The 27,554-nt window shown below is 37.4% G+C and overlaps 1 protein-coding gene across 9 annotated transcripts in view; it reads left to right on the top strand.

Annotated features, from left to right (window-relative positions):
* IL1RL1 (interleukin 1 receptor like 1) overlaps window positions 1–26,304 on the top strand; it is a 31,442-nt gene extending 5,138 nt beyond the window's left edge. For 4 of the 9 annotated variants that reach the window (XM_082755361.1, XM_082755362.1, XM_082755363.1 and 1 more), the window contains 11 exons: window positions 182–332; window positions 790–860; window positions 3,042–3,243; window positions 3,543–3,711; window positions 3,799–3,961; window positions 6,486–6,554; window positions 8,499–8,631; window positions 8,717–8,868; window positions 15,363–15,506; window positions 16,187–16,345; window positions 19,590–21,430. In XM_082755361.1, the coding sequence (XP_082611487.1) occupies window positions 794–860; window positions 3,042–3,243; window positions 3,543–3,711; window positions 3,799–3,961; window positions 6,486–6,554; window positions 8,499–8,631; window positions 8,717–8,868; window positions 15,363–15,506; window positions 16,187–16,345; window positions 19,590–19,936 (1,605 nt within the window). In that variant the 5' untranslated portion in view covers window positions 182–332; window positions 790–793 and the 3' untranslated portion in view covers window positions 19,937–21,430. Of the gene's footprint in view, window positions 1–181; window positions 333–789; window positions 861–3,041; window positions 3,244–3,542; window positions 3,712–3,798; window positions 3,962–6,485; window positions 6,555–8,498; window positions 8,632–8,716; window positions 8,869–10,076; window positions 11,120–15,362; window positions 15,507–16,186; window positions 16,346–17,674; window positions 18,051–19,589; window positions 21,431–23,975; window positions 24,123–25,548; window positions 25,642–26,257 lie in introns of those variants that run through there. The other 5 variants (XM_082755366.1, XM_082755365.1, XM_082755368.1 and 2 more) reach the window with 5 other exon arrangements.
* Window positions 26,305–27,554: the final 1,250 nt, after the last annotated feature.

The following is a 27,554-nucleotide window of genomic DNA, read 5'->3' as shown; positions in this document are numbered from 1 at the left end:
GAGGGTTCCTGAGCCACACTGCCAGCTGCTAGTTGCATACACCTAATTATAGGAGGTGTATGTCAAATAAACACAAATAAAAACATCAGTGAGGCACAGGATCTGCCCTACTACTATTATGTGAGGATAATATATATTCCTTTACCTACCTTTCCAGTTCATTTCTTCACTTACCCTTCAGGTTTGCATTGCTGATGGTGCTCGTCTGTTTCTGTTCTTGCCGCTAAACCCTTACCTATGAGAACCTGTCTCTGAAGATACCTCCACAGAAAACAAAGCAGGTGGTGTGCAACTACGCAGTAGATTGGATGAAAGCTTAACTCAAAATCAAGGTATGTATTTTCAAATCCGTGATCTGTCTTTTTCTAAATCAAGGTATAATTTTTCACAGTTGACTATGAAGAAGGTGCCAAAGTACATATGCCTTCCTTAAAAATAAAACTAAGAAAAAAAAAAACAACAACCAAGGAAGAATAGGCTTCTGTATGAGGCCTGCCATGGCAGAGTAATTCCCCCACCCTCAAATCAAACTAAGTCATAACAGTAGTTTCGATGGAACATCAGTTGTTGCATTGACTGTAGCACAAAGAGCATCACCTCAAAGCTGTAGAATTGCTATTACAGGCACACACACATGTTCTGCACAGAACAGCCCACATGACTCAGCTTATCTCTGCATGATGCTGTTATCTGCTAGTAGATGTACATCAGCAACGTGGCAATAGCATAACCGATGTAGTAAGAGCATATTCTGAGATATCTTTATTTTATTTTTTTCCTTTGGTTTAGAAATATGGTGGGGTATGTACATTTGATATTCCTATCTACCTTCCTCTTGGTTTCCGTGACATCAGAATCATGTGAGTTGCATTTAAAATTTATTTTCTAATTAATTTTATTCTGCATAAGTGTTTAAGATGGTACTGAATTAATATTTTTTAACCTAAAATTAGCTAGTTTATCTCAAACCATTGATCACAGCTTAAAAGTTAGCTCTACATGTTGTTTTCTCCCAATATTAAAATGCACAGAGTAGTGTCCATTTCTCTGACATTAAGTATAGGTTCTACTTTTGCTCTTTGGCATGTCTGCAAGCAGAAGGAAAAGGCTTCTTAGATTTAGAGTAGCTGATATTCCTGGCCCCAGCTGGGCAAAGTCTCTCAGAGCATGCTTAAATCACACTGAGCAGGTTTAACACATGCACTTTGTTGCACAGTTCTAGTGGCCCTGCAATCATTTCCTACCAGTGAAACAACATTATATAGCACTCACATTGTACCTGGTCTCCAGTTGCACTGCATATTTTTCTGAAAAACAGTGTAAGATACAATCTTACACTTAAATATCTTAAATATTAAATATTTCCCTGTATTCTCAATTTTACAATATGAATAATAATTTTTAGAACAAACTAGATCTATTAAGAGATCGAATTCTGCTGAAGAATTAACCAAGAAAATTTTTGCAGATGTCACTGAGTTTACATAAGGCCTCCCATTTTATCTTTGTTTCCTTTCTTTTATTTTTTCCTGAAGAGTGCTGTACTTCCACTATGTTCCTCCTTTGGTGGGGCAAGAAAGGACTTGTGGGTGGGAATGCTGTTACAATGATGGACTCAGGGTTGTGTATACCTGATGTGGATAATTTAGGTGTCTGAGTAAATGAGTCTATATGTAATGTCAATGGAGAAAGACCACTTCAGAGAGAATGGGAAGGAAGAATGAAGAAGGACTCACCCATGACGTGATCTATGCATGCATCTAAAGCCAGGCAGTGCTCCCCCAAAGTGTCATTTTTGATAGAGATTCTCTGTTTTGATTAGCTATTTGGTTACATCATCTTTTGATTAGCTTTTTGGTTACAACATCATTTGGTTACATTATCCCTGGAAGTCTTCAAAAGACGTTTAGATGTAGAGCTTAGGGATATGGTTTAGTGGGGACTGCTAGCGTTAGGTCAGAGTTTGGACTCGATGATCTTGAGGTCTCTTCCAACCTAGAAATTCTGTGTGTGATTCTGTGTGTGATCTCATTTTCTTGCTCCCTCATTTACTGTAGCTCTTGTACTGATATGCCCAGTTTCTATCTTTGCCAATTTTCTCATGTTTCTCTTCTCCAAAACTGCATTTGACCTTCAGACTAGAGTTTCTATGTTCAGAAGTCAGTTTACAGTTCAGGTAGCAGGGCACTTAAATAGCTGTCAAAATGCCTGTTTCAAATTTCTCTGGACCAGTTTCAGTATTCAAAAGTTTATTCAAAAATACATGCAGTTTCTTTAATTAAAAATTAGTTCCTTATGCCCAACTTTTTTTTTTCTTTCTTTTTTTTTTTTTTTTTTTCTTTTTAATTTTTATTTCTTTATTCCCAAGCTGTTTACTCCTCTGCTTACTCCTCTCATTCCTCTCTGGTGTCTTCAACTTTTCATCTGATTCTTCCTTTCAGTCTGTTGCATTTTTTTTTCTTCACATTTTCATGATTTTAAGAAAGAAGCTCTTCTCTTTGTTGTTGTTTTTATCCATTTTCTGCATTGAAAAGGTATAGCAAAAAATCCCCTCTGTTATGTAAATAAATATTGTTACCAGAGTATGGAAAGCTAAGTTTATAAAACACTATTAAAACCAATACTTTTCTTTGTGAAATATTCATGTTTAGAACTCTGCTTTGAATAAATACAGGATTTCAAGCAAAGATTTGCATGAGTTCATTTCAACCAATCATACTTTCCAATTTAAAACTTTTTTTTTTTAACTATATGTCTGCTTTGAACCCAGGTATTTTTGTTTGTTTGTTTGTTTTCTGTCCCACACACTATTTTTGCATGTCTTCATAGTCTTCATAACTGAAGAAGAACATTTTGTTTTGTTTTGTTTCTTGAAAAAAATCTACTGGGAATTCATTTGCTTTTCATTATCTCTGAAAGCCTGGGGATGGTATTAGAGGCATTTGAATGGCCTACTGATCCAGAAATGCTAAGGTCTCCTCAGTCTTCAATATGAATAAGGTTTAATTCATCTGAGATTTTAATATTTTGTTCATTTGCAGATGATGCAATGGACGGTGAGGCTTTAGTTGTAAAATGTCCCCGAGGAAATTCAGCTGTGAAAGTCACCTGGTATCACACAGACACTAAGAAAATAATTCCCGAAGAAGAAGAGGGATCACGAATATTTTCATTAGGAAGATTTCTCTGGTTTCTGCCAAATTCTGTAGAAGATTCTGGAAACTATACTTGTGTTACACATTAGTAAGTAGAATATTAAAAAGATAAAAACTTAAGATTTGGGGAAAAAAAAAGCATAAGTATTTTAAAAATACATTTTGATTATTATCTGTGCAAATTATGTGATTTTGATGGTGTATGGAAATTTATTTAACTTTCATTCTGCAATTGTTATTTTTATAACAGGCCCAGTAAAAATCAATATGCAATCAAAATATAGTAACCACACATGTGCTTTTAAAACAAGACTCACATGTTACAAATATTCATTCTATTCCATATAATAATACTGTCATTAAAATACCTTCATTCATTTCTTAAAGCCCGAATAATAGCACAAAAGAGTTCAACATGAGCGTGAAGGTGCATCCATACAAGGAAGGAATATGTTTCCCAAGCCGGATACTTTATCCAAATGACACTAGAAGTGGAAAAATTGTTTGTCCTACATTTGACAATTATAAGAATGCTACTATGATCCAGTGGTATAAGGTAAAGAAAATCCTGATGGTGCCAGCTGTAGATCAGATTACTGTGAGAAGTTATTTGCAGCCAAATAAAGAAAGCTATCTTTTCCAGGATTGCAGACCTCTTCAGGGGGAGAGATATTTGAAGAAAGATAAATATATTTTTATTAGTGACTTGACAAAGGAGGATGATGGTTATTATACTTGCCATTTTACCTACACTCACAGAGGAAATGTGTTCAATGTGTCGGCTACAAGGATCTTTATAAGTGAAGGTAAGACAGTCATTTTCTAGCTTGCTAAAGTAGAAAAGATTATCATCTCCTTAAAGGAAATGAAACTCCTTGTACAATATTACCAAAAATAAATAAATAAATAAATAAAAATATCTTTGGTTGGTTAGTTATATCTTCTTAATGAAACTTTAGCTCAACTTTTTTTTTTTTAGATGAATTTTGTGGGAGGGAATTCCAAAGGAGAAAGCTGGAGATACAGTCAGACCTGTCCACATTTGTTTTCTTGGTAACATTTTCTGAGGGCTCTGGTTTCCTGCTGCAGTTGGCAGGGCTCATATTTTTGAGGTGAAGGGTCTTTTTTGTGGGTTACCACAAAGCTCCACTTTATATTTGTTTGGCAGGAAGAAGGACCTTAGCTAGCGACAATCTGGTGATCTCTGGATCACTGATATGGTGATGGCATACAACTCAATACCTGCTGCCCCATCTTGATTATCTAGCATTTATTTTATAGTTGGACCGGAAAAAAAAAAAAAAAGAAAAAAAAGAAAAGAAAAAAACTTTTAGATTTCTGTTGACTGAGATAAAATGAGGGACATATATAGATGGAAAATTAATGGAGCTCCGTGATTACTGTCTTTGTTAATTTGAAAGTGTCCATCATAGCTGAGTTGTGTGGACCTAGGGGTGTTTCTAGGATTCAATGTCCTCAGGGAGGCCTTGAATTTTGATGGCAGTCAGGGAAGAGCATGCCAGCAATCAGCAGTGCCAGACTGCATCAACTTACAAGACTTCAAAATGTGTTTTCATTCTGCAATAAGATCAATACATATATATATATATATATAATTTTTTTGGCGAAACTAAATAATGTTCATTTGCAGACCGACATCACAACTGTTTGTTGTTGGAAGATGCCCAACTTTATGGGAGAGATACTGATCTGGAGTGTAGAAGCCTCGATTAGTTTTTGCTGCTGTACCCAGATCTCAGTAGCAGAGTTTGTTCCAATTATTCTGAGTTGGATAGAAGAGATTTGAGCCAAGAGCTAATATGGTAGTTTAGGAGGCGCCACACCTTTTCTCCGCGTCTTCCATGTAATACCCTGTTGGTCTACATGACAATCTCTGCCTAGCATTCCATTTTTGTTTGAATGTACTTTCATTAAAACTTTTCTAACCAGTCAAGAATTTTGTTCTGCTTGGGTTATAACGGAAATAGCTATTATTTATTTGGCACAAAGCCACCTAAAATTACACAAATCTTTGTTGCATCTAGACAGATTATTTCATTTCAAAGATAATCTGGCTTTTTAAATAATTCTGAAAGAAAAGATTGCAACATAACATGTGAAATCTCAGAGTGGTCTGTTGAGTCTGCTTTTTTTACCATTCAAAATAATTAACAGCATCATTCTTGACTTCTTATTAGCCCTTAAAATTATTATGCTGGATGAGTAAAGCTGTTACATGTTGTTAATATTGGTTTATGATGTAAATCCCCGTTGCCTTGCAGATCCATGCTGTCCCAGAGGATATTCTGCCTCTGAATGCCAGCATCTAAATGCTTAGCATTGTCAGCAAGCTACGAAATTTCTGCATTTCTCCAAGTTCAGATCCGGCTAAAGAAACTTAGACATGGTTAGGATAAATAAAGAGAATGGCTTTTCTGGCAGCCTGGGAAAGTGGTGCTAAATATGTTCTTACAGATTTTTTAGGGAAATATTGTTATGGGATTTACAGAGGTGCCTTGAGAAGGAAAAGCTTATAATGAGGGAAAGGATAGCAAGCCATGTGTTTGGAGTGTGATGTATGCAACAGTATGAATGGTAAGAAAAGAAGCAAAATACAACACGGGAAAAAGATGCCTAACTGAAGCATCTGGATGTAGTTTGGGACCTGCCCATATCAATTATTACTGGAGATGAAACGTAAGAATATCAGAAGAAAAGAAGCACTCCTAAAAGCTAGTGGCAAGGGATGTTCAGTGTGAGGGAAGACAGATGTAAGAGGGAGTGGTTGTGTGCAGCACCAGTGTGTAGGGAGCCGGATGTGCTCAACGTTGGGAACAGAAGTCAACAGAGGCAGGCATCAGGGGAAGTGGGACTGTATGTCATATATTGCACAGAAGTGTATATTCTAGCTATTCCATATCATGGATAGGAGTCATTTCTCAAATGTCTGAAGGAATTTCATTTAAAAACAAAATTAGCAACTGAGAAAACACGCAACTCCCAATATTAGCTTTTTTTTTTTCCCCTCCCACTCAGCATCTAAAAACAGTATTTGAGAAACTGAAACTTTTCCTTGCTCTTTATGTACAAATGTAAAAATCAAACAGGCAGAAAATATTTAGACTATTGACTTGTACTGTCTCACCAAAAATATCTGGTCATAGGAATAAAATCAGATAACACTGACAGGAATGTGAAGCACCGTTGTAATGTTTGCAAATCTACTTCAAGATGCTAAAGCATTATCAGTACAAATGATAGTCATTATTTTACAAAATGAAATTTCAAAACTTTCTAATCGATACTTCCTTCTCTCTTTAATTTCTAAAGCAAAACACCTGTCTCTACCTGCTCAAATTTTGTTTCCAAAAGAAAAAGATGTGATAGAAGTAGAGCTTGGTAAGTACAGATCTTAAATTGCTTTTAAAACAGTTTGTGATGGCCTAATGAACATGGGGATCTTGAAGAATTAATTATGGAAATGTTCATTACTTTTTTTTTTCTTTTTCTTTTTTTTTTTTTTCACTGTAATTTTAACCAGATTTCATGCACCCCAAGGCAGAGATGTGAAGTTAGGAATAACTGATAGGGTAATGCTTAGGCATTAAGCAGCAATTTCAGGACTTAAATAGTTTATTCTACTTTCACTGGGATAAACTAGGATAACTCACATGGTCAATTATCACATCTCAGCTGAAAGTGTGACAGCTTCCATGCACTTCAAAGAGGGCCTTAACTAAACCCTTTGAAACTGATGGTATCCTTAAGAGAGGATAGATGCGTGGTGGTATCCTTAAGAAAGAATGACGGTAAGAGAGAAAGACAGAGCAACTAGAGATACTCTTTACTTGTGATTCTGGTCGGGACATAGCAGCTGCATCTCTGCTGATGAATGAATGAGAACAAGGGACTAGTCATTGGTCCTGCCATGGTGGCTGGCACTGAGCAGATTGCTCTGATCGAGGGGTGAAAGAACCAGGGACTGAACAAGCAAATAGTAGGCTGAACAGCTCTTGGTGCAGAACATGTGCCCTGTCTCCCATTTGTTTAGGACTGGGGATGTTCTCCATGGTTCAGATTCTTCACCCCTTGTAACTTGTGGTAGGAGCAAGGGCCATCTACGTTCTTTCTTTGTATAGTCAATGGAGAAAGATGGGCTTCTCCAGAAAGTGACTCTGCCCATCTGAAACATTAATAGGTTGCCTAAGAAGCCTGTCTCCCAGGGGAGGTAGGATGAATCTGGGCCACTGGGAGCTGGGATCACAATTACAGTTCCACAGTTTCTGCCCTCCAGCACTTGTCCTACAGCAAGACTGCTCTAACAGCATCTACCTTGGGGGACCTGGGCTCAGGCTCCTTTTCATGTAGGCTTGTATTCCTGTTCTTTTTTTTTTTTCTTCTTTCCTCCAGTTTCTTTGTCACTCAGAATTAGTGCACCAGATGGCTAGTCTTTAATATTCTCTGTGCTCTGCCTAACCTTCTCGGACAGTATGTAATCTTGCAATGACAGATTAAAAGTAAAGTAAAATTAGGTAAGAAAAATAAGATTAAAAGTAAAGTAAATTTGATTAACATCTAGAAAATACTTTCTGTACTGGGTCTATTATATCCTCTTTGCAGAACTGAAAGGACTTCTCCGTGATCCTTATTACCAATTCAGGATGTAAATTATAAAATTTGTTAACCTTATCTAAGCCCTGCTTTGATGCAGATTAACATGGAAATAATTTTAATAGTTTTAAAAATAAATAAAATAAATAAATAAAATAAATAAAAGTAGTTTTAATTATATTTTCTTCCAGTGCAACAGTGACTCTTTTTTTTTCTGGAATAAATATTTCCTGATGGCAAATACATCGTAGGACGTTTCCTGTTTTAGTTTTGGTTGGACTAGTTTGCTCTAGTCTTGTCCAGTTTGAATAAAATCCAAGATAAGAATCAGCAAACAAGACAAGTGAAATACTGTATGCTGAAATTAAATTATGCTATTTTCATATGTCTGTATGTAAACTAGCATTTCCTTTCCATACTCCTCAATAGTTGATTAGTTGTGTTAAGCATCACAAGTAAAGTCTACTTTCCTTTCACAGTAACATATATAAATAATTCCTTTTATAATCCTTGTTAATGTATTAGATATTTTGTTAATATCTCCATTTACTATTTCAAGTCCCTCCTATGCAACATTTTCTCTAGGTTAACTCAGAAATATGTCAAAATTGCTAAGGTAAAATCAAAAGTGATATGGAGATTTATAGAAAAAGATGTTATGAGGAAAATAATGTTATATGTTACATATATTTTACATCGAGGAATGTTTACAGCTCTCTGAATCTTGGTTAGGTGCTCCTTTGTCTCTGAAATGTCAGGCCCGTCTGGGGATTAAGAAACAGCCTATAGGTGTTGTCTCATGGGATGTGGATAACAACCCAGTAATATACACAGATACTTCAAGATTTCATGAAGAAACTCATTTGTAAGTACATATAATGTGGAATAATCCTTTTCTTAATGCAAACTTTGTTTAAGAGTAGCCAATACCAACTCTTTCTCTCTATTAGTTTTGAAGGACAAGCACGAGAATATTACAAAGAGGCAACTTTACACATCAGTGAAATAAAAGAGGAGGATCTGCAGTCAAATTTCACATGTGTAGTGGTGAATGAAATGGGAAATACAAGGGCCACGGTGACATTACAACTCAAAGCACAATGTAAGGGTAGAATTTGTTCATTTTGTTTTCTTACATACTTAACTCTCAATTTGAAATACATTGGTGGTTTTATTTTTATTTTAAATTTATTTTGCATGTTTATTTTTAAATTTTATTTATTTTCTGCTGGTAAGAAAGTTTGTTGTTTAGAATTAAAACCAGTCTTCATCCTCCCTACATCTTCAAATTAATGGCCAAGTTCTTGTGGCTTCCTTAGGCTATGAAAGGCCTTGGTGTAAATTCTGCTTTGGGGGAAGGAAAAATGGTATCAGTGAGAGATTAAATGTGCAGAGCAGAACAGTGCACCACCCATGTGACAAGAATAACCTTTTCTAGGATATTCCTGCCCTCTCCCTCTAAGTGCCACTGAGCTCACTCTGTGCCACACAGAGATGAGAGTGACAATTTGAAGGCTTTCTCTCGGTTTCATTTTGAAATGCATTGTTCTAGTCATTTCTGCTGGAGAAGGAGAATTAAGGTCAGTGAATGGTGGGATTGTCTTTATCAGTTATGGGAATTTTTTGTTAGGGATGGTCAAATCCCTGAATTGTTGCCAAATCACTAAGTTTGATTCTTATGACAGGAGTGGTGGTCAATGGTTTCCTCTCTTATCCCTTCAGATGGGCTGAACCACCTTGAGATGAAATCCCACGGCCTTTAAGATTAGGGATTAGTTTTTTATGAGAATGAGTAAAATCAAGTTTATTTTGATCACAGGATTTGCACAATTACATGTCCTGCTGTCTTCTTGACTGTTCCTAACTGCCTACAGGATTATGGCTTCAAGCAGAGTCATAATTCTGTGCTGCAGCCTAGACTAGACGGGATGTAGTTGATTTATAATGGAGAAGGGAGCATCATTGAGGAGGGTAGCCCAGAATTCCCTAGCGGAAGGTGAGAGGGGATGTTCTGGCTGGATATTACTGGGTGAGTGAGAGCGTGGCCTCTCTCAGGAGGCTGGGCACACTTCAGAAGTGTGCCAAGTTATGAGTGTGGGAATGTACTTACCATGAAGGGGAAGGAAACTGAGTAACACTTCCTGTTCACTCTAGTTCAGTCAATGCAATCATTTATTGACCCTATACTGCAAACTAGAAGAAGGAAAGGCTGCATGAAGGAACAAGTATATTTGATATTCCATATTTGTGAAGTGATTCATTAAACCTTATTTCTGCTGTAGACAAATCTTATTTTATTTTTATCCATAGGTCATCCGTAAATGTTCAGGAAAACTCTTGACTGTGACACCCTTTGCAACAGCCTATTTTATGTGGATGTCTATGCCTTTCTTGTTGCTGCTATTGTCAAGATGCCTGCTTCTGCTACTCCTCATCACTGTTGGTGTGAGCAAGGCTAAATCCAGAAATGGCTGTGCACTGCTTTAATTTTCTTTACTTGCTCCTCATACAGTTCAGCAATATATTTTCTAAAACATTGATAGCTTGCCTCTGAGTATAATGAAAGTGCTGCATAGATGTCTTGTGCCTCACATCTTGTAAATGTGTAATAAAGACATGTACTCTTCTTTTTTGTTTCTTTTTGTTTTAGATGATTTTTATTTATTTTTTTTATATCTATGGTCATCTCTTAGTTTTTCTTACAGCATAACTCACGTCTCCTAGCTACTGTCTGTTATTGTGCTTTTTACACAAGTTTCCTCTCTGTATTGTGATTTTTTTTTTTCCCTAAGTTTTTTAGTATGGGTTACATTGTTATTATTTGTAGCACAAATCTGTGATAGGAAGTAAGAGATCAATAGATGGTGCATTTATTACTGAAGTTACTTGCAGAAACTGCATGGACTAGTTAAATTGTGTTTAGCAGCACAGGTGGCAGGTTAAAGAAGGAAACAAAGATGCTGTAGGTGACTGCATTTAAGCTCCTCTGCTTGAATCTGTTCCATCTTACAGTCTTCAAAAATGCTGAATGAATAAATCACCACATAGAAATTTTCCTGGGAAACCAGGAATTAAATCTAATCTTCTCAGTCATAATCAAATACTTTAAGAACTAGCTCATTTTTAGCAGTATCTTTATAACGAATTTTAGCAATTTGATTTGTTAACAGTTGTCACCTACATAAGAATTACTAATTGCCAGAGAGGAGTGAAGAGAAAATATGGGGTTTCTGTCAGAGTCAGAGTCAGCTGTTTGGTTTTGTCTCCATGACAAACAAAAATACTAAATACTGCCAGGAAAGGACAATATGAAACCCTTCCTTCAAAATTATTTCCTGTCTTTTCCCTCCCCACTTTACCCGACGCTGTTTGGTATCTTCTGACTCCTTTACTAACACTAGCTCATAAAAAAATACCATTTATGTCTCATAATGGTTTTAATACCTTAAAGCAATTAGTAATTAAAGTAATACCTTTTAGTATTAGCCCATGACAAGGGCTGTCTCATTTCCTCCAGATCTTTCAATCCTGTGCCTCCATTTATAATCCCAGCGATGGTGATCATCCCATGTTTTACATTCTCCCCCTGCCACAAGACACAATCTCTGATGTGCTCTGAGATCATCTCCATTACTTCTCTGTATGGTCAGTATAAGGAATTTGCAAAAAGTTTTCATTACATTTCTTCCTCCTTTCCTGGCCAAGATGTAGCTAGTCTTACTGGACACCTGGCAAGAGGCAGCAACTCTGCCTGCAGCTAAACTATGTTACCCTCCACAGCCGCTTGATGTCTCTCATGCTGGAATATACCACCTCCTTGCACCACAGTGCTGGTGTCCAAGCCAGCTCAGATCACTGATAACTGCAGTGGGTAAATGCGTTGCTGTCAGGGTTGTGGTGGGAGGTGGCACGACACCGTCAACCCCTGACAGGGAAGCCATGACAAGTGGAGAAACACTGGAAGTTTTAACTCTTTCTACCAGCACAGCTCAATCAGGACAAGAACATTACCTCAGCATCACATCTAATCTGTCTTCTCAGGAATTCAGAACCTGTCAGAATATCTCCCAAGTGTTTACCTTTTTATTAACAAATAAATTGCCGCTAGCTTCTAGTTCTTCATGAAATCACAGAATGGTTTGGGTTGGAAGGGACTTTAAAGATCATCTAATTCCCTGCCATGGGCAGAGACACCTTCCACCAGACCAGGCTGTCCAAAGTCCCATCCATCCTGGCCTTGAACACCTCCAGGGATGGGGCATCCACAGCTTCTCTGGGCAGCCTGTTTCAGCCTCTCTTTATAGGAGAGGTGCTCCAGCCCTCCAACCATCCTTGTGTCCCTTCTCTGGACTCATTCTATAGGTCCTTCTTGTGCTGGGGTCCCCAGAGCTGAATACAGGGTTCCAGGTGAGGTCTCACAAGAGCAGAGCAGAAGGGGACAATCACTTCCCTCGCCCTGCTGGCTATGCTGCTGCTGATGCATCCCAGGATAAGGTTGGCTTTCTGGACTGCAAGTGCACATTGCTGGCTCATGGTGAGATTTTTCTTCATTCAGGGCTGGTTAAATAACTGGTGGTTGTGTTTCATGGTTCTGACGCACAAGTATTGTCTCATCTCCCCCTGGGCATTGCTCAATTCTCATCTGCAAAGAAGTGTAAAATGTCTGGGGTACCACAAATCCTTCTGGTGTGAATGTTCTGCTCTGGAGAATGCTTGAAATTCCAGTTGTTCTGAGAAGAGATAGAGTTCATCCCAGCACATCAGGTCTGTTTTTCCTCAAAGTTATTTAATGCTGTACCTAACATTTTATCTCATCTTCAGTAAAAAGATGTGGCCAGGAATTCCAGATCCAGACCTATGTCTTTGCTATCTGGAAGTGTGTTTTCTTTAGAAATTAAATTTAGAAAAATATGCAGTTCTTACAGAATCTGTCAGGAGGTGCCAGACCACTGTGGAGATTCTTGTCTGAGGCTTTACAAGTTTTATAAGCACAGGAAATTTATCTTTTTTTTTTTTTTTTTTTTTTTTTTTTCCCGGACTTGGTCTAATCACTGCAAGGCCAAGTGTAAACAGCTTGTTTTAGGTTCATAATTGCAGAAGTTGTTGTTGTTGGAACCTGTTTCTTTTCTATTTGTTTTCTAAACAATTGCAAATCTCATAGTTCTTGTGGGGGTATTTTTCACCAGGTGCCTGATGGCTGGATGTTTCTTTCTCCCTTTAAATGGCAAAGAAAGAAACAAGAAGAGTGAAAATCATGTCAGATTTGTCTCATTTCCTACTAAGGGAACTGGAAAATGTACTTGCAAAACCTTTGTTTATCTAGCTTTTCAGTGGCATTTCTCAGGGATTTATTAATTAATGCTTTAATTTAAGGTTGTCTCCAGAGGTACTACTCAATGTACTGACTTATTCACCATCTCCTGGAGAAGCTAGGGAACCTGTAAATATCAATATATGAGACTCTTCACTGATATATATTTAATCCTATTTCATTCACTTAGGGCAAGTCCAAGAGAAGCTCTGGAATTGCTTCTTGGTGGTGGTAGTCTGTGCGTTCACCTGGTAGCTTGCTGGCGGCATTAAATCTACAATTTGTTCCACTGTGTCTTGCTGACTCTTTTGTAGAGAAAGTTGAGACTGGCCCAACAGACTGCTGTGACATGTAGCTCCTCAGGTGCTGGTGAACAGCCTATTGCTGTAGCCACGTGTGATTTGTGTATGTTTTGCAGGCAGAGGGAGGCAAAGCCCTGAAAATCTGATCCCTGTATAAAGCTGGTCTGGGTAGAGTTGCTACCAGCACATGTGAACACTGTCCACCAGCTGGGATGTTGTAAAGGTTGTCTACCGTGTGAGAGCCAGACCCACAAATTAGTACTGCCAGAATGTCTATATTTCAATTTATGTGTGGCCAACACTCAGTGGACTATTTCTTTCCTGAGGCAAGGTAGTCTGACATCGCAGCATACCTCAAACTTCACTGTAAGACTGAAGGGATGGTTCTAGCCATACTCAGAACCAAGTTATTGCACCAGACAATTGTTATATTTACTACATTGTACTAAAAAAAATATTCATGTTGTCACTTTTATGCACTTTTAAAATCACTTTTGTGATATGCTATCTGGACTTTTCCATTTGCATTTCTTTTGGGGTCAAAGTTTGTCACCCACTCTGACTCTTCTGGAGGTATATATTTTTTAATCCAAATCTTTTTAGTGGTCTGAATCACAGAAAAGTCACCAAAGTGGTTGCATTATTACAACTATAAGACAATGAATCATCATGATGGATGGGAATAAATAGATTAAGAAGGTGGACTGCAAATGGAACTCTCTTAACTGGTTTATCTGTCAGAGAAAAATGTATACGGAACTGCTCTGTGTCTGTGTGTTAAAACCAGGTGGAATTAATTTGGGTATTTTTATTTGCTTTGAAGCATATTTCTACTATGAGGCAATTGCTGTTAATCTTCCATCCAATGGAATAATGCTTCCTCTTTGTGTAATTGCTGTATATATATTTTTTTAAATATTTTAATTTCAAATGTGGCTATCTAGAATTCACAGTGTTTTCTATACCAAAAACTGTGAGAATTCAGTATGTCTGGGACATAGGTCAAAAATACCTCTTCAGCTTTTTGGGTGTAATAATCTGAGGATTAAGCTTCTAGCTTTCTAAACTGGAGAGAGCACACAATGACCTCATTTCTATCTCCCAGCATTTTTTTCTGCAGCAGAACCAGATGTCATCTAGAGGCTGCCCACATCTAGACTGGCTTCTGCTATGCGAATCACAAAGAGAGAGGAGAAACAGGCAATTACAGGAAAATATCTGACTGGATTGCTATAGAAATATAGCAATCCCTAGAAGATATAGCTGTTCCCTAGAAGAGCGATAATCACAATAGCTATACTGTGAGCATATGATAGCACAAAGCTGATGACAGCCATCTTTGATAGCTTTCATCTCTGAGGATGAGGTGATTGGATTCAAGAGCTCTTCCTTGAGGGAAGCTGGAACTGCAGTGGATGACTTCTTTCTTCCCAGTTTTCCTTACTTGTCGTAGTTTTTTTATGCTCTTTGACCCTCAAAGGAAAAGAAGGAGGAGAATCTCATCTGCCACTGCCATAGTTTATCTTATTTTTAAGGCCAGACTTGTTCTGTTTTCCTGCTTGTCTTGTGTACTTTGTTCTTATCTTGCAGATTTTATTAATTGCACATGTTTCTCCATACCCTGTTTGCGCAACAATGCCCCAAGCCTCTGCTTGCCCCTGCATGGACGCTTACTGGTGTCAAGCTTGGGCTCAACTGCCTTGCAAAGTAATTGAACATTGTTGTTGAGCAAAATACTTAGAAACATTGCTCCCAGATGTGGTATTTAATGAGCTTTGGTCTGAGTGCAACACTCGCAGATATTAATTGTATACCTCTCAGTACACTTCTACTTTAGGGGTTCAACAGGCCTCTGTGCTGGCTACATCAGCTAGGGAAGGTAAAGGTCTTGTCTTCTTAGTTGTGAACTCCTTAAACCCATAGCAGATGTAAAGATATGAGAAGCTAAGGCTGCAACTAACACTTCATTTCTCTTCTTTGCAGCAGATCATCCTAATGTCCTCATGACTGTTGGATTTCTAGTTCTGCTAGTGATAGTAGCAGTCTCTGTTGTACTTTATCAATTCTTCCGAATTGATATTGTCCTATTTTATCGGGAGATATTTCAGCCCTACTCAGTCAAAGATGGTGAGTAAGCATTGCATAAGAAAGTTTAAAGGACAGGAAAGGGCAAACCATGTGGAAACAGATAAATCTGATAGTTGTTTACTAACTCAAATGACACTTGAGCCTTATTCTTCACTTTCTCATGCTTCTTGAAATCATTTATATAAGGGGGAACAAGCATAGTTCTAGTAGTGCTTTGCATTCACTGCAGAACCATGTATTGGTTCTATAATGATGTATTGCAGAAACAAAGGATTCAATCCTGGTTTCACTTTTTTTTTTTTTTTTTTTTTTTTTTAAATATTTGTCATGAAATATTGAGTGACAGTGAAAATCTGATTTAGCAGCCTATTATTCCACTGAAATAACAAACAATCAGACTCATCTCTATTTCATGTTAATATGCATTGATTAATTGAACTCTTATTTTATACACCATAAGATACAGCTTTCAGAATGCAGCAGTCAAATTCTCCAAAGCAGCAAATGCATAAGACATAACAGTTCAGCATGGAAAACACAAAATGAGCACAGTCTCTGATTTCCAAACATGTATCCAAAGACGCACGTCATTATAATTATCAGGAAGATCTACTTAAATCTATTTCAAAGACTGTATAGTTGTTATTTTACTCAGCTTTACAATAGACAGCTCTAATTCATGTTAACAGAAGGCACTTTCCTCTTGCTCTACCTTGCAGATGGGAAGATATATGATGCATATGTGATCTACCCCGGAAGCTACGGCAATGAGGCTAATTTTGTGGAATATTTTGTACACCAAATTATGCCAGATATTCTAGAAAATAAATGTGGATATAAATTATGCATTTATGGTAGAGATACTTATCCCGGAGAAGGTGAGTTTCAACTCAGATAATGCACTGCATTACTTGTTAAGTTGGAGCAAGTTGTGTTCCTACATGTAGACCCTTTCATTCCTGAGTGGGCTGCTCATCTCATCAGCAGCTGTGTGTCTAATGTGTCAGGCAGGGTGACACAATGGCACTTTGTGCTTGTTGGTGTTCTATGAAAAGCAAGTTGTAGGTTGGGGACAGAAATTTTTTATCAACTTCTTGGGTGATGCAGGAAATGTGACTCAAAGTGTGACTCTCAGACATACACCTATTCTTTGGGTTGTGTAACTCTGCATTGCCACTGTCTGGGCAAAGCCATGACAAACCATTCATGAGTAGGCCTACAAGATACCAAGAGAAGAAAACCACAAAGTTGAAGAATTAACCTTGCTGTTATCACTCAGGGTTTTTCAACCTGTGACAAAGGATGCCATAGTTACAGGAAGTTCAGATTCTGTTCACAGAGATGACCTACTTTCATTTTTTACAATTCCCAGAGCTACTTCAAGAGACAATCTGTGTTCTCTATTCCCATTTCCTTGTCATCCAAAATGAATTTGTGTTAATTAATCTGTGTTAATTTTCACAAGGACAACCCTACACTCTCATATTAGCTGTCATCTAGATATTATCTGCTTTCCTCCAGGGCTTAATTGTCTGTCTTGTGCTCTGGTGTTCTGTGGACCACATGTTCTCTTCTTGTCATAAAACAGGCATGAAACCAAAGATAGCCCATTCTGAGTTATACACTGCTAAAATCATCTGCATTGGACCAGATGTGACTCATTTGCCCAGATCTGGGCCAATATCTTCGATGTTCTCTTCTGACAAGTGGCAAAAGTTCTGCCTGGACTTGAGAAAAAACACTGCAACAAGAATGAAAACAAACAAACAAACAAACAAACAAACAAACAAACAAACAAAAAAAAAAGCAAGAATTGCTGATCCAGACTATAACTATCATGTGAGTTTCAGAATAAGGAACTAACATTGGCCCACAAAGATGTTAATGGCAGAAATTTATGCCACCTGCTTAGGTAATATTCTGTTTTGGGATGGTATTCTTAAACTTTCCTGGAGAAAATGGAGCACAGCGTGCAACTGAAATGCAGACTGGGACTAACAGGGATTCTCTTGGTTGAAAACAAAGACATTTTCATTGTGCAAAGGCATGAATGAATGCCTGTAGCCCAGGCAGTATGAAGACCCACCAAGCCAGCCTCGAACAACTAATAACTCCTTTTTTGACTCATTCAGTCTGATTTTACTGAAACTCTAATAATGTCTTGAGCATTGACTGTTGTCTTTTTCTCTTTGTGTTTATATTCACAGCCTTCTGCTTTTGTCTTCCTTGTTCACTTTCAAGTCCCCAAATATTTACACTTAGGTGGAAAAGTTATTCAGAATCAGTCTGTCATGGGGAGCACATAAAAGTTCCCTGCTTCCAGGCAGATGGACTTCACGCATACACTCCTCACTCTTGTTTACCTTGATTTTGATCTTGATTCTTTTGTTATCAGATTTCCAAATCTAAAACCTTACAGTTAAAATATGCTAAACACAGAGTAAATCAGGAGTATTATCAGTAAATACCACTGAGTTACTGTAAACTTTCATGAATATGTATCATATTATCTGATGAATCATCATTTTTCACCATTAAACTCCATGTATTTCCAGAAAACAAAATGCAGCAAGGATATAAAATGGGATTATTATTTGAATGGGATTATTATTTGAAGAAGAGTTCATGACTCTTGGTTTCAGAGGAAAGCTTTGTAATTTATAACTTGTGCTCTTCCAGTAATAAAAAAGATGAAGAGAATGATTCAAGCAACAAACAGCACTACACAGCTGTTGGACTTCCATTGGTTTTCCTAAATTCACTTTTGTTATTGTTGTTGTTGTTTCCTGTTTTTACTGATTAAAGGCATTTTCTGTGACTTATCTGTTGCCTGAAAGAGGTGTAAATGCAAGTATTACCCAGCAAAGGAAGAGGTTTCTGCTCCATTCTTTTCACGGTCCCATTGGCTTGCCCCAACTACATTCCTTGACACAGAATCTAACTAAACACTGTCAGAGCTGCTGTATCTGTAGCACACACACACACAAAGAGAGAAAATAACATAAAAATGATCATAAGAATGATGATACTTCACTGCACCAATGTTCTGTGCAGCCAAGTGTCCTACCTTCAGCAGTAACCATGGGCAAATTACTGTAAGAACAGTCTTTTCCTGACCCAGGAATTGCAAATGCTGGGCCTCTCTGAGACTGAGAAGACCCTTACAATGGGCTGGCAACCTCTAGCAAAGGAAAAGAGGTCACATATGCAGATGATAGATAATGTCTCTTAAAAGTGCCTTTAAAGAAGTATAACAGCTGTTTAATAAAGAGTGCTTTTATTAAATAGCTGTTACATCAAAATTCCTTAGCTCAGCTCCCACTTTGGGATTCTTTGGCCCAGCATCCCATACTTCCAGTAAAACAACTCCAGTTTCCCTTCTGCTGACCACAGGAAACTCTTCTGACTGGGGCAAGTATTTCACCAGATAGGTACTCATCTGCAGTGGACAGCAGGTCATTGAGAAAAGCAGATCCTAGATGTGGAGCTTTCTGAGCTGGCCCAGAGCTTGAGTTTTGTAGGTACAACACAGCTAACATCACAGTCCTAACTGTGGTTAATGAACTGTCCCTAACAGCTTTTCAGTGGGAAAGAAAAATACCTTTAGTCATGGTGATGATCAAATTCCCTGCAAGTCTGGATCCAGCCCTGTTGGGTTAACGTCTAAATTAGCACACTATAGCTCAGGAGTATTAGCACTCCCTCTACAGGAAAATAAGCCTCTTAGAAGTCACCCAAATGGATCCAAATGACTATTTTTTAATGGCTAAGTACTGAAGGATTGTTTTTTAGAGCACTAAACTGAAAGAATATGATGCCTTACATGCAAATTATTGACTAAGCACAAATTTGATGTAATACAGATCTACTGAGCTTGACCTGTGGATTAGAAATTCCTAACAATTCCTAACAGTGTGAAAATATTAAGATTTCAGTTAAAGAAAACATCTGAAAGAAAACTGATTACTGTGAGTTTTTTAATCTCTTTTTCTAATGAATAAACTGTATCTGACTGAAGTGAGACAGGTTTCTTTTGGTTGAAAAGCAATGGAAATGAAATGCCTATGCACAAAAGAGTCTATAAAAGAAATTTCAGTCTCACCATTTTCTCGTGCGTTGTAGATAAAGCCAGTGCAATTGAGAAGAGGATACAGAAGAGCAGACGGCTGATCATTCTTTTAACACACCAGCTGCTTAATTGTAAAGAATTTGCTTATGATCAACATGTTGCTTTATACAATGCCCTCATTCAAAACAATACAAAGGTGATCTTGCTGGAAATGGAGAGGATGGAGACGTATGAGACTCTTCAGGAATCTCTTAAATATATCATCAAGAAACAAGGTACTGTCAAATGGAAAGAACAGCACACTGTGCACCCACAGTCATCCAATTCTAAGTTCTGGAAACGTGTGAGGTACCTTATGCCACTGAGACTCAGGTCATCATGCTCAGTTAATGCTGTATGAACAGTCTGTCTAAGAAAGCTCTAGTATGCTGTCAGGTCAAACCATATACATGCAGCTTCTTTTGCTTTCAGTGGGAACATTATTTTGCAGTTCGAATGTCTGGCTGCATTTTTTTTTTCACTTTTTTGTTTAGTCCTTCAATTGAGTAGTGATCAAATAAACTGATAGAGGAAGGCCTTTGGGGCTGAGGGGAGTCTGTGGAGCTTTGAGAATTCTGCAAATGAATTATTCCAGATGGTGTACAAAATTTTGCATATCATTGGAAACAAACCTACCTTTACTCTTCCTATATGTACTTGGATATATAACTGAAAGTTTTGATTCTGAATAGTTGAATATTCTGCAGGTTTACTTTACCTTTCTACTGTGGTTGATCAAACATAAACACCTTCTATATTACTTGACTAGAAAGTATGATGTTGCAGTTTTCTTCATTTTATCCACCATGTGTTTGGTTTTGCTCCAACAGTCATACTTCTATCATGAAATTTTATTTTTCCTTAGTAGGGATGCTTCAGTAAAAGCTCTTTTGAAACTAATGTGAATAGAGCATTTTAAAAAAATACAGTGTTAAGGAAAGTGCATACATACTGATTGACTGACATATATATGCATTTATATATACATAAATATATTTATGTATACATAAATGAATCTCATACAAAGGGGAAATTATCTTATAGAGCTATTACAAAGTGATTTTGAGATTAAAGATACACATAATTAAATTCTTATAGCTAGTAGTATTTTAAATCTTTCAGGCATGATAGACCGTACAGTTACTACTACTGCCTGATACAAATAACACATTAAAATTTATGTTACATAAGTATATATATATATTGTACATGGCTAGCATTCCTTTAAGCTACTGAAAAAAAATAGAGACTGCAATTTTATAACTGTCAGTATTATTTTATTTTTTTTTTTCCTGCTTTGATATTATGCCTGGCTTTACTTTGTTCTGACAGAGAATAGCCTGAGATGCAAAGGTCAGAATAAAATCCCCTCTGAGTGCAGGAGTGCATGATCAAAGCATGTTCTAGTGCATATATCCTTGGGAGATTTAATGTTTTTGGGTTCTAAAAACAGGAATTTTTGTACAGTCAGTGAAGGTTTGTTTTTGAGCTTCAGATCAGCTACAGAGATGGACTTGAAAAGACAAAATTAGATGCAGAATATCTAATGTTACCAAGTGCTTTTATTGTACATTGTAGGTTTTTATTGAATATGAAACTTCAGACTTATGGATGGCCATTTGGAATAGGAAGAACATGTATGAAATACATGTATAGATTTTTATTTCAATGTGAAATAAAGGTCAATGGCAAACTAAAGAGCTTTTCATTGATTTATTATATTTTCAAATGCTGGTGAAAGTGAAGTCATCACTCACTACACCACAACTGTAAAACATACAATGCTGCATTTTATTACTGCCTTACTAAACCATCTGCAGTACTGGGACCCATTCCTGAAGGGCCCTCTAGTTCCCCTTCACTGTTTTAGGAAGATCCACAAAATGTATTTACGTCAATGTAAGAGATTTGGTTTATTATAGACTCAATAGGGGTTTTGATAGTTCTTATGGTAAGAACTTTCACAAAAAGAATACTAATACTAAGTCATGTATAAAGGCAGGAAAGCCTGTTGGTTTTCACTATGAAGATTTTTCACAGGAATTTCTGATCAAGACAAAATATGAACTTTCAATACTATTACGAGATGATTTTTAATAGAGATTTTGTAGTAGGCATTTATGAGAAAGAAAGGATAATAACCAGGTATCCATCTTGGAAACAATTTCTGGGGTGAATTTTGAACTTGGAAAAGAGTTGTGGAGGAGAAAGTATGATGAGGAAATGCAAAGGGGACTACAAATATTATTCTGAAATTATTCTGATTATTCTGAAATATGGGGATATCTCATTGACCTCTCTTCAGTTGTTGTCTTCAGGGCTGTGGTTAGGATGGTGAAAAACAAACCCACTAAATGGATCTTGTGGTGGCAATCTTTTTGCATCAAACCTCATGGCCAACAAAGGATAAAAAAATAAAAAGAAAAAAAATACCAAAAATGCTTGAGAACTCTTAATGTGATTTATCAATAGTGAACAGTATAGCCTTGACAGAAAGAAAAGGGGTAAATTCTGAGAGTGGCAAAGACCTTTTACCAAGCCTAGGGGTGAATATGTGACTGCAGTAATGATAGAGAAATGCAGAAGTTGTTGATTACCTTTATATTCTTTGGTGATTAGTACAGAAATTGGAGATACACACTCAAATTAACATCTATATATAACTATTTTCACATTTGTAATGTGAAAGAGGCAGTACAAAAAGACTGGTGGTATATTTTTACAGCATAAGTAGCTTAATAAAGATCTAAATTTTTGAAAACATGAATGGAAAATTGGCATTTTTTATTTCATATTGTGTTGGATACACACACATTACACCAGGCTACCTGCTTTAATGGAATAGCAAAAGAGAATTCTGCCCTGTGTCAAAATCTCATTTCACTGTAAAAATTTTATAAAAGATTGAGTTTGAATGCTTAAAACATAAACTACACAGAACAAAAACAATTTTTGTAGCATAATTAGAACTTCCACCTAGATATTTAATACTTTTTAACTTCTCTTCTGTGCTCCCCTATTTTTGGTGCCATTGAAAAAATGGATCAGGGTATCATTTTGCTTTCTTGTAGTAGAGAAGAGTCAGCGTGCCATCTAGTGGATGAACACGTATCAAAAGATTGTGGCCAACTAGAAATAAGTCAATTTAAGAATGCCATTAGAAATATTCACAGTGAACATTTCAGAACCTGCATACTGCTATAATTTCCTGACAACCATACCTGTGAAGAGCATCTCAGAATCTGGCACAAAATCCAGTGCTGAATTTCTTATAATATACTGTGAAGAAACAAAAGTGTCTTTGTGGAATATAACTGCTTTCTGGATACTTCATATTTGACAAGTGTATGGTGTATTGCTGGCAACAAGGAAATATCAAAGAGTCAGGAATGAGCATTGACTTTGTGAACCTCTTGATGTCAGTGCTAATATGAAGTACGATGATTGTGTGGTTACCAAGCACTGACACAAGTTACTCAGAGAGGTTGTGGTGTCTCCCTTCTTGGAGATATTCTGTCCTGGGCAACCTGCTCTAGATGGCCATGCTTGAGCAATGTAGTTGGACTGGGTTGTAATCCCAAGGTTCATCAAGTCCAACTCCTGTCTCCACACAGGACCACCACCACCACCCCAAAAACTAATAATAATGAGATGTCTGAGAGCATTGTCCAGACCTGGTGACCTCCAGAGGTCCCTTACAAGCTGAATTACTATGTGATGGTATGATATGGAGGAAAGTTTGCAAAATGTGCAACCTGAATATTCCAGTGCTTCTGAAAATCTTATGAGGGTCCTACAGACATGGTATCAGTTGGGAACCTGCTTTTTTGACATCAGGTACAGATAATGCTGAAAAATGATTGAACATAACATCAGCTAAGAATTAATGTGACTGGTATGCAGATATATCAGAGGTAGATTTAGAAAGACTAGATAGACTCAAAGAACACTCAGACTGTGATGACAAGAGCTGGATGTGTCGCTGTTTATGATGGAAACAGTTTCTCAGTTCAGGTTTTCATTTAGCACCTCTGAGTTATGTATGGTGGATGGAAAAGTAAGATATGAAAAATTGTGAGAAGTAACTGGTCTTCCACAGCTGATTGGTCAGGCAGTCCTAGGTTCAGAGAAAAAATAAAATGAAATCTGTTTTCAGTATTAGTGTGTTTCCATTTTCATCATGGCACTTTCATCATGAGCAGGGTGACACACTGAGCAGCAGTTGTTTTCATTATTGAGTTACATCCCTATTACAAGGCTATTACTTCTCCATTAAAACTTGTATTATTCTGAGCTAAAAATTGTAAACTTGATTCCATCTGTGTACATTCATACATCTCAGAGCGAGCTATGACATTAGTTAAAAGGACTAATTGAACATGGTGCTTTCTGCCATACAGCTGAAAGTTCAGAAACTGAAGAGCATTTTAAAAGGACATAAAAGCAAATGAATATGAGAACAACTCATGGAAAATATTGCTGTGAAAGAGTGAATAAAACAGAATAGCTGTTTCCAAACTGTCACTATCAAGGCTTAGCTCGTCAAAGTAAGTAACTGATGATATTTGACTGTACAGTTTATTTGCTGTCTGCTAAGTTGCTTTCAGACTCATGTAAAATCACTGTCATCTTTAAAATGCATGCGCTATATATCTAAGTTTTAGAATCAACCACATAAGAACAATAAACTCTGTGAAGCACCTTGTACACATTTTAAAAGTAGTTACACTGGTTCAGATTCTCAGCTGACTTTCCTGAAGTTGCACTGATTTACATTAGCAAACAGTCTGATTGTGTTTATATGCATATTGTTTAAATCTGTGATGAGGGAAACAAATGAGGTGAGGCAGAGAAACTCTCCGGGGTTTCTTTGCTTCACCTCAGCAGCAAAATGTGAAAACTGCCGGCTCTGTGGAATCCCTCCTTTTTTATTGTAGTTCGCTCATTTCACCTCCAAAGTGACATCTCCTGTTGTTACTGGGAAATTCTGTCCTGGGTGAAAAAGGAAAAAAAAAATAAAAATAAAAAAAAAAAGGAAAAAAAAATGGGGAAAAAAATATGTGGTTGTCACCAGACAAGTTTCTGAAGCTGAACCATTACTACAGAATGGTTTCAGTTGGAAGGGGCCTTAAAAACCATCCAGTTCCAACACCCTTGGAAATAAAAGAAATTCTGAGGAGATGAAAACTTTCCTGCTGCTATCAAAATAACTTCATTTACAAGTGTAATGAGTCATTGCGCAGTAAATATCAAATAAATCTGTGTGAAGTAAGCAGTGTCAAATGTTCATTTACACTGGAAGAGCACTTAAACAGGTAACGCTGCTGTCAGAAATCCTTCATAGAAACACAGTTCCAGCAGACCAACATATGGTTTAAAACTGGCCAGCTGGTGGCACAAGGGTTTCTTTAGAGGTAACTACCAACACCCCTTTCACAATAATGGAATTATAAAATGTTCTGTGTCTTGAAACCTTGCATCACTCTACCCCAAAAGCAGATGCTGGCACAGAAAAGACAGCAGCGAAATCAGGAAAATCAGATCTACGTGTCAGTAAATCTTTTAGAGGATCATGTGTTTTGCCTTTTCTCTTTTGCTGCGGGTCATAATTTGTGAGGTTTGCTTTCTTTTTTTTGTTTGTTTGTTTTCTTTCCCCTCCTCCCCCCCCCCCCCCCCTCCTTTTTCTTTCTTTTTTTTTTTTTTAATAATCTTTGCAGGGTATCAGCTTTTCAGCATCCATCCTCAATACGGCCAGTGAGGAGGGATGGAATTCGTAGCAGAAACAACAAGATAAAAGCTGCCTTTTTTAGCTTAATATGTATTTAGGTTACGTCCCTAAAGCTCCATACTACTTCCATCACGCTTCTTGGAAAGGCATCCCGCCGCCAGCGTTCAGCAGAAGAGCAGAGGAAGCGGTGTTTCGATTACAAATACCAAAGCCATGACTTTCTTGTGCCCTATCCTCCCACGAAGGTCGTGAGAAGGAAGAACCCCCCACTGCTGCCTGCCCCTTCCAACCCCTCCGGCGCGGTGCTGAGCGGTGCTGAGCGGCTCCAGCAGAGCCAGGTAATGTCCGGGGGCGGCGACGGGAGGGCAGGGGAAGGGCGGTGGGGTTTGGGAGGCGAGGACCGGGAGGGGCAGCCCCTGCTCCCCCCACCCCACGCACCTCGGGGGAGCCTCTGGCCGCATCACTGCGCGGGGATGTGCACGCTGGTGGGCTCCAGCATCGTCCCGCCGTCGTCCCCAGCACTGCTTGTCACCCCTAAGGCCCCCTCGGTTTTCCTCCCCCTTCCCCCCACAGGACCTTGACATGCTTCTTCCTTATAATAACTCAGTATAATTTAGCCCTGGAAATGGCTTATTAGGTTATGCAGCCCCTCACTGGTACTACAAGGTCTCCCCCCTCTCCAGGCTGCCCTGGCCCTTTCCTTCACCCCTAGGTAGCTTTGGGGTAGGTGGCAGGAAGAGAAAAAAAATAAATAAATTAATTAATTAATAAAAAGATTCCCAAATCATTTATATGTCAACCCTCAAATGCCTCATTTAGAAAAGTTAATAATCATCTTTTGCTATACTTTTCCAATCAGTACTTGTAAAAGTAAATTTCTCACTTCTACCTTTTCCATTTTCCTCCATGCAGTCAACAGTTCAAAGTGACAAATTCTGCTCTTGCTTTTTCAAGAGGTTTTTCAGACTGAGCTGTCTTTGCATTGAATCACTTACTGAGAGTGATCGCTCTCTGTTTCTGTGAAGAATGAAGGTTCAGAACATTTGTGAGTACAAGTTGTGACTGTCTGCAGTTTGGAAGATTACCTCTGCATCCACTTTCAACTTGACAAAACCTGCATGGTAAGTAAACACTTATGTTGTTTGAAATGTAGGCAAATTTTCATTTTAACCAATAACTAGAAATCCCGGCAGAAAAGTGCTTAGACCTACTAAGGTTGAGACAACTGTTTGCTAGATCTTTTTTGCTTTTCTGCATGAATGTTATTTGACTTGTGGCATATTTAAAGTCATACCTGAAAAAGACTTAAGTTGACAAGAAGCCATCCTTAAAGATGTAAGACTAGTGGCTTCCTCACTTGACCCCAAAATGTTTGTTCAAACAGTCTGAGGTTCAGAAGAATCTGATATTTAAATTTTTTTTTAATTATTATTTTTTTTTATTATTTTTTTTTTTAAGGAGGCCACAGCCCTTTGGGTAGAAATTAAGGTTTCCAAAAGTGTTGATCAAAATGAGTGATTTTACCAAACTGAAAATCACTTAAGTGTATCAACACCCTTTCATTCAGAACTCCTCTGGTAATTCTAGGAAAATGAGGAATTTCCTAACAAAGTTAATGATCATTAAACACACTCAGTTGTCTACTTTGTGAGATATCATTAATGCAGTTTGCAGAATTTAAAATATTTGGTTTGTTTTAAGATTTTTTTTTGGATTCACAATGGCACAATGATTTTTAGAAAACACTTTTAATTATTAAAAATTCAACTGTAGCTTTAAGCGTGTACAAAATTTGAAAAACACGCTTAAACCTATTGTCACTTTAGACAACTAATAGACAACTCTTATTTTATTTCTGTCTTTGAAACTGTCATTCGCTGGTATTGCCTTAGCATTTTGTCCATTGAATATTTTTGTATTCCTTCAGAGACAGAGAATCTTTGCCTTTTAAATTATCTCCCCATTTCTTTTTGAATATAAAAGACCTTATTCCAATCCTTGAAGAATATTTTTATAGTAGTTGAATTTCACCAAAAACTATACATTTTTTGTTTGTTAGTTTCGTTGTTTTTTTTTTTTTTTTTTTTTTTTTTTTACCCTCCTGGTATTTCATTAAAGAATACTGCAAACCATATTGCTCAAATGTAAATACTGCTAGCCTGGAGTAGAACAATTTCAAACAAATTGATCAGGTTCAATAGCAGTGTGAGAGTAAGACTAAGGCTGTGTGTTTTGCTTGTTTATTTGTACC

This window comes from Aythya marila (assembly GCF_965140915.1).
Source record: "Aythya marila genome assembly, chromosome: 1".
NCBI classification, from domain to species: domain Eukaryota; kingdom Metazoa; phylum Chordata; class Aves; order Anseriformes; family Anatidae; genus Aythya; species Aythya marila.
This window is presented reverse-complemented; position numbering and strand designations above follow the sequence as displayed.